The sequence below is a fragment of the Eurosta solidaginis genome, chromosome 1 (assembly GCF_040869045.1).
Source record: "Eurosta solidaginis isolate ZX-2024a chromosome 1, ASM4086904v1, whole genome shotgun sequence".
Lineage (NCBI taxonomy): Eukaryota > Metazoa > Arthropoda > Insecta > Diptera > Tephritidae > Eurosta > Eurosta solidaginis.
In genome coordinates, this window is record NC_090319.1 from 109,024,231 (window position 1) to 109,027,920 (window position 3,690).

The 3,690-nt window shown below is 38.0% G+C and overlaps 1 protein-coding gene across 1 annotated transcript; it reads right to left on the reverse strand.

The window, feature by feature from the left end:
* Positions 1 to 2,516: 2,516 nt before the first annotated feature.
* On the reverse strand, positions 2,517 to 3,481 carry LOC137237377 (putative nuclease HARBI1). The gene is made up of 2 exons (XM_067760933.1): positions 3,396 to 3,481; positions 2,517 to 3,328 (listed from the first exon to the last, which is right to left on the reverse strand). The coding sequence occupies exons 1-2, from the start codon at positions 3,457 to 3,459 to the stop codon at positions 2,523 to 2,525; spliced, it is 870 nt and encodes a 289-aa protein (XP_067617034.1). The 5' UTR covers positions 3,460 to 3,481; the 3' UTR covers positions 2,517 to 2,522.
* Positions 3,482 to 3,690: the final 209 nt, after the last annotated feature.

The following is a 3,690-nucleotide window of genomic DNA, read 5'->3' on the forward strand; positions in this document are numbered from 1 at the left end:
GCATACAAAGCAGCAAAGGACAACAACCGCTGAACAGGCGCTACTCCATGCTTTACTCCATATATGGAAATTATGGACGAGATATTTGGGAAAAGCCCAATAATTTCTAATACCCACACCGTCCACGTTGGCTGCAGGCCGGTTGAAAAACTGCAACTACCACTATCATCAACGTGTCAGTCGTCGGTAGTTTCACCATCGCCTCCCTCAACAACGCCAGCAGTACTGACAGTGTTGGTGCCATCGCTATCACTTTCTCCATCAGCAATACTATCACCAACACAAACAGCTTCACCAATAATGCCATCACCAACGCAAACACCTTCACCGATCATGCCATCATCAACGCAAACACCTCCACCAATTGCATCGCCATCGCCAGTGCCATCTGCGTCAGCTAATACATCATCACGCAAAAAGCGTTCCGCACGGGAGCTGTACTATGAAAAAAAATTTGAGCTGAAGAAAAAAATGGCAAAAGAAAAAGTGAAATCGCGAGACGAATCCCTGCAGTATTTCAAAGAATTGGTGAGGGAAAAATTTGAAAAGGATGCGCAGATGGAGAAGAGGAAATTGGAATTAATGGAAAAATGGGTGAATAAGTGAGACTATCTCGAAAGCTGTATGATATGTCTACATTGAACCTTCTAGGTCATTTTCTGCAATCCACCCGCTTTGTAAATTTTTACCATTATTTCTAATTTCGTTTATTTCATTTCTTTCGATTTGTATTCGAATTTATAAAGAAATTTGTGTGATAGGTTTGACACGACTTTGTTCCGAATCAAAATCGGATATCGTAATAACATGTACAAACACGTAACAAAGTCGATATAAAGTTAAGCTCACGATCTTACGCAGAATTTGTATTCGAAAAACGCATCTTCAGTAAAATTTAAAAATGAGTCACGAGTATACAGTTTTTTCAGCTGAGTTGAGTATATTCTTTTGAACTTATTCTCTTTATAGGGAAGAAATTGCTCCAGCTGAGTGGACAAAAAAGGTTTAAAAAAACAGTAGACTTTTTTTGCATTAGGACTAACAATTTGTCATACTTAAATTCAATAAATAAATACAAAACTGCAAACTCAGAAGAATTATAAAAAATCTTAGTAACAAATTTTAAATTTAACTGAGGATTCGTGTTTAGAATTCGAATTTTGAGTAAGATGCATGAGCTTTCGTTTATATCCATTTTATGACTTATGTGTTTGTACATGTTTTTATAAAAAAAGTAAAATTAGGTGAAACCCGCAAAAGTCACCCGTTTAAAAAAAAACTCTTAATTTTAAATTTCGCAATTTTTTGAAAACGTTTTTCAATACTTGGTTTTGCAATTTTCACCTGTATTCGATTTTTCTCATATCGGCAAACAATTTTCAAATCAAACATTATTTATTAACTTTGAACTTTACTGAAAAATCGATTTTCAATAGGTCAGATGGGACTAATTAATAGTTAAGGAATATTAACTTGAATGGATTAACTTTAATAAATCTATATAAAATGTTTTAGAGTTCTGACTCTTTTTAATTTAGGGTGCGATATATACTGAAAATCGAATGATTGAAGATTTCAACTCAGTTAGTCTAAGGTTGTAAGACCTACACATAATCTTCGACACTTTACAGCCCCGCGCATCTCAGCACAGTTGCCACAGACCCTTCTTCTTCCACTACTTTGGACCCGCCATTTGAGCACCCTTGCACCAACCGTCCACCTCTATTGTGGCCTTAAGATCTCCCTTAAAGCGCAGATAGGAAATCAGGTAGTCTGTTCGTCTTTTGATTGATGACGCTATACTACTATGGCCGTTTTGGCGGCGCTCAAGCTGCCCCGAGTCACCGAGCCTGGTTGGAATGTAAATGCTATGACAAAGAGAGGGCGATAAGCCCCACGTACACCCCAGCATTCTTTTACATGCATAAAAAGCCGTTGAGGCCTTCTCACACTCTCCTCCACGTTGAGCTTCCATGACAGCTTACTATATAGGATGATTCCTAGATATTTTTCTAGATATTTTGTTTCTATTGTAGGGTCACCCCTCCTAATTTAGGCCTGGTCCAATTTGGGACTTTGTACCTCTTTGTAAACAAGACCATATCCGTCTTATCCGCGTTGACTTTCAACCCGACATTTGATGTCCAGGTATGAATATCCCGAAGCGCCCGATCCATCAAAGAGCTAATCGTTGGAAGACACTTTCACTTATGACAATTCCAACGCCATCTGCATTTGCCGTTATGTTTACGAGTCCCTCATCGAATCGCATAAAGCACCTTGGTAATGAGGGAAATTTTCTGGCATCCCATTATACTTATAAGCATTGGTCGAAGGAAAATGAACGTGTTATCTTCAGATTTTTATAATAATTTATTCTTCAAAGTCAAAAGGTTATTTTAAATTAAATTGTGTTGCCTTAAATAATTAAAAAGATTTTCCCTTCTATCTAAGTTGGAATTGGAATTCGACTCCTCTATTTCCTCTTCAATCTCAAAGGGAACTGCATCGTCCATTTCATTTTATTCAGCGTCACACAAATCGTCATGGGTGATGCAAATATTATGCAAAACACACGCACTGACAACGATGTTGGTAATCGTCTGCAAATCTGTTTGTTCCGTAAACTTCATAAGTCTTCGGAAACGTCCTTTAAAAAGTCCGAACGTATTTTCAACAACCATTCTCGTTGAAGAATGGATTTCGTTAAATTTTCCCTGACTTTGAGTCAAATTTCCGTAGTCTTTATATGGAGACACCAACCAATTCGTCGTCGGATAAGCCGAGTCCGCAATTATAAAATATGAACCTGCAAACATTTGTTCGTGTAGTCTGTCGGCATCGTTAAAGAGTTTGGATCTTCTCAAAACTCTGTAGTCATGAAGTGACCCAGGCTCGCCACAGGTTACATCAATAAACTTTTTATCGGCATCCACTACAGCTTGCAGCACTATACTATAGGTTTTTTTACGATTGAAGTACATTTCTTTTTGATCCTTCGGGCCTTTAATACCAATGTACGTACAGTCTATAGCTCCAATAACACCAGGGATACGTTGTTTTTGGTAAAACTTTTCAGTCGTTTTTTGTAGCTCAATGCCTTCTGGCCACTTGATATATTCATCACTAATAGATACCAAATAGCGAGAAACGCGTTGGACAACGGACCATGCGCTTGATGTGGCTACACCAAACAAATTGCCTAGTTGGCGAAATGTCACGCTGTTGCTAATATACCATATATACATGTAAATGGATTTCTTGGGTGTGATACGTGATCTTCCAACACCAGACTGGTCAGCAACAAAAGAAGATGTGGAATACCTCGCTAGAGAAATCAAATATTTGTTTAGTTTATAAATGTATTTACTAATTAAAAAAGCTTTTGTTATTACTGGTAAGATACACCACTGTTTCACGCTTGAGTCTCATGTGCGCTTTGAAATCCATCCCGCTCATCGCATCAAGCGTGCCTTCGAAGTTGTTACACCTCTCATGCTGTTCACTTTCGCTTTCCGAATATTTGGAGGATGAACTGGAGCTATCATATACGGCCTCCAATATTTCGTTCACCACTTCGCATACATCATCTTGCTGGCCAATGGGCAGGGAAACAAACTAGACAATAAATAAACACTCTTTATTTAATATTTACAATGAAATACAAATATTTACCAATGAATCGACAGG

Coding starts and splice junctions, on each gene's coding strand:
- LOC137237377 (XM_067760933.1), bottom strand. CDS start 3,459: ATGAGCGGGATGGATTTCAAAGCGCACATGAGACTCAAGCGTGAAACA. Junction 3,329..3,395: donor AACAGTGGTGTATCTTACCA/GTAATAACAAAA, acceptor TGATTTCTCTAG/CGAGGTATTCCACATCTTCT.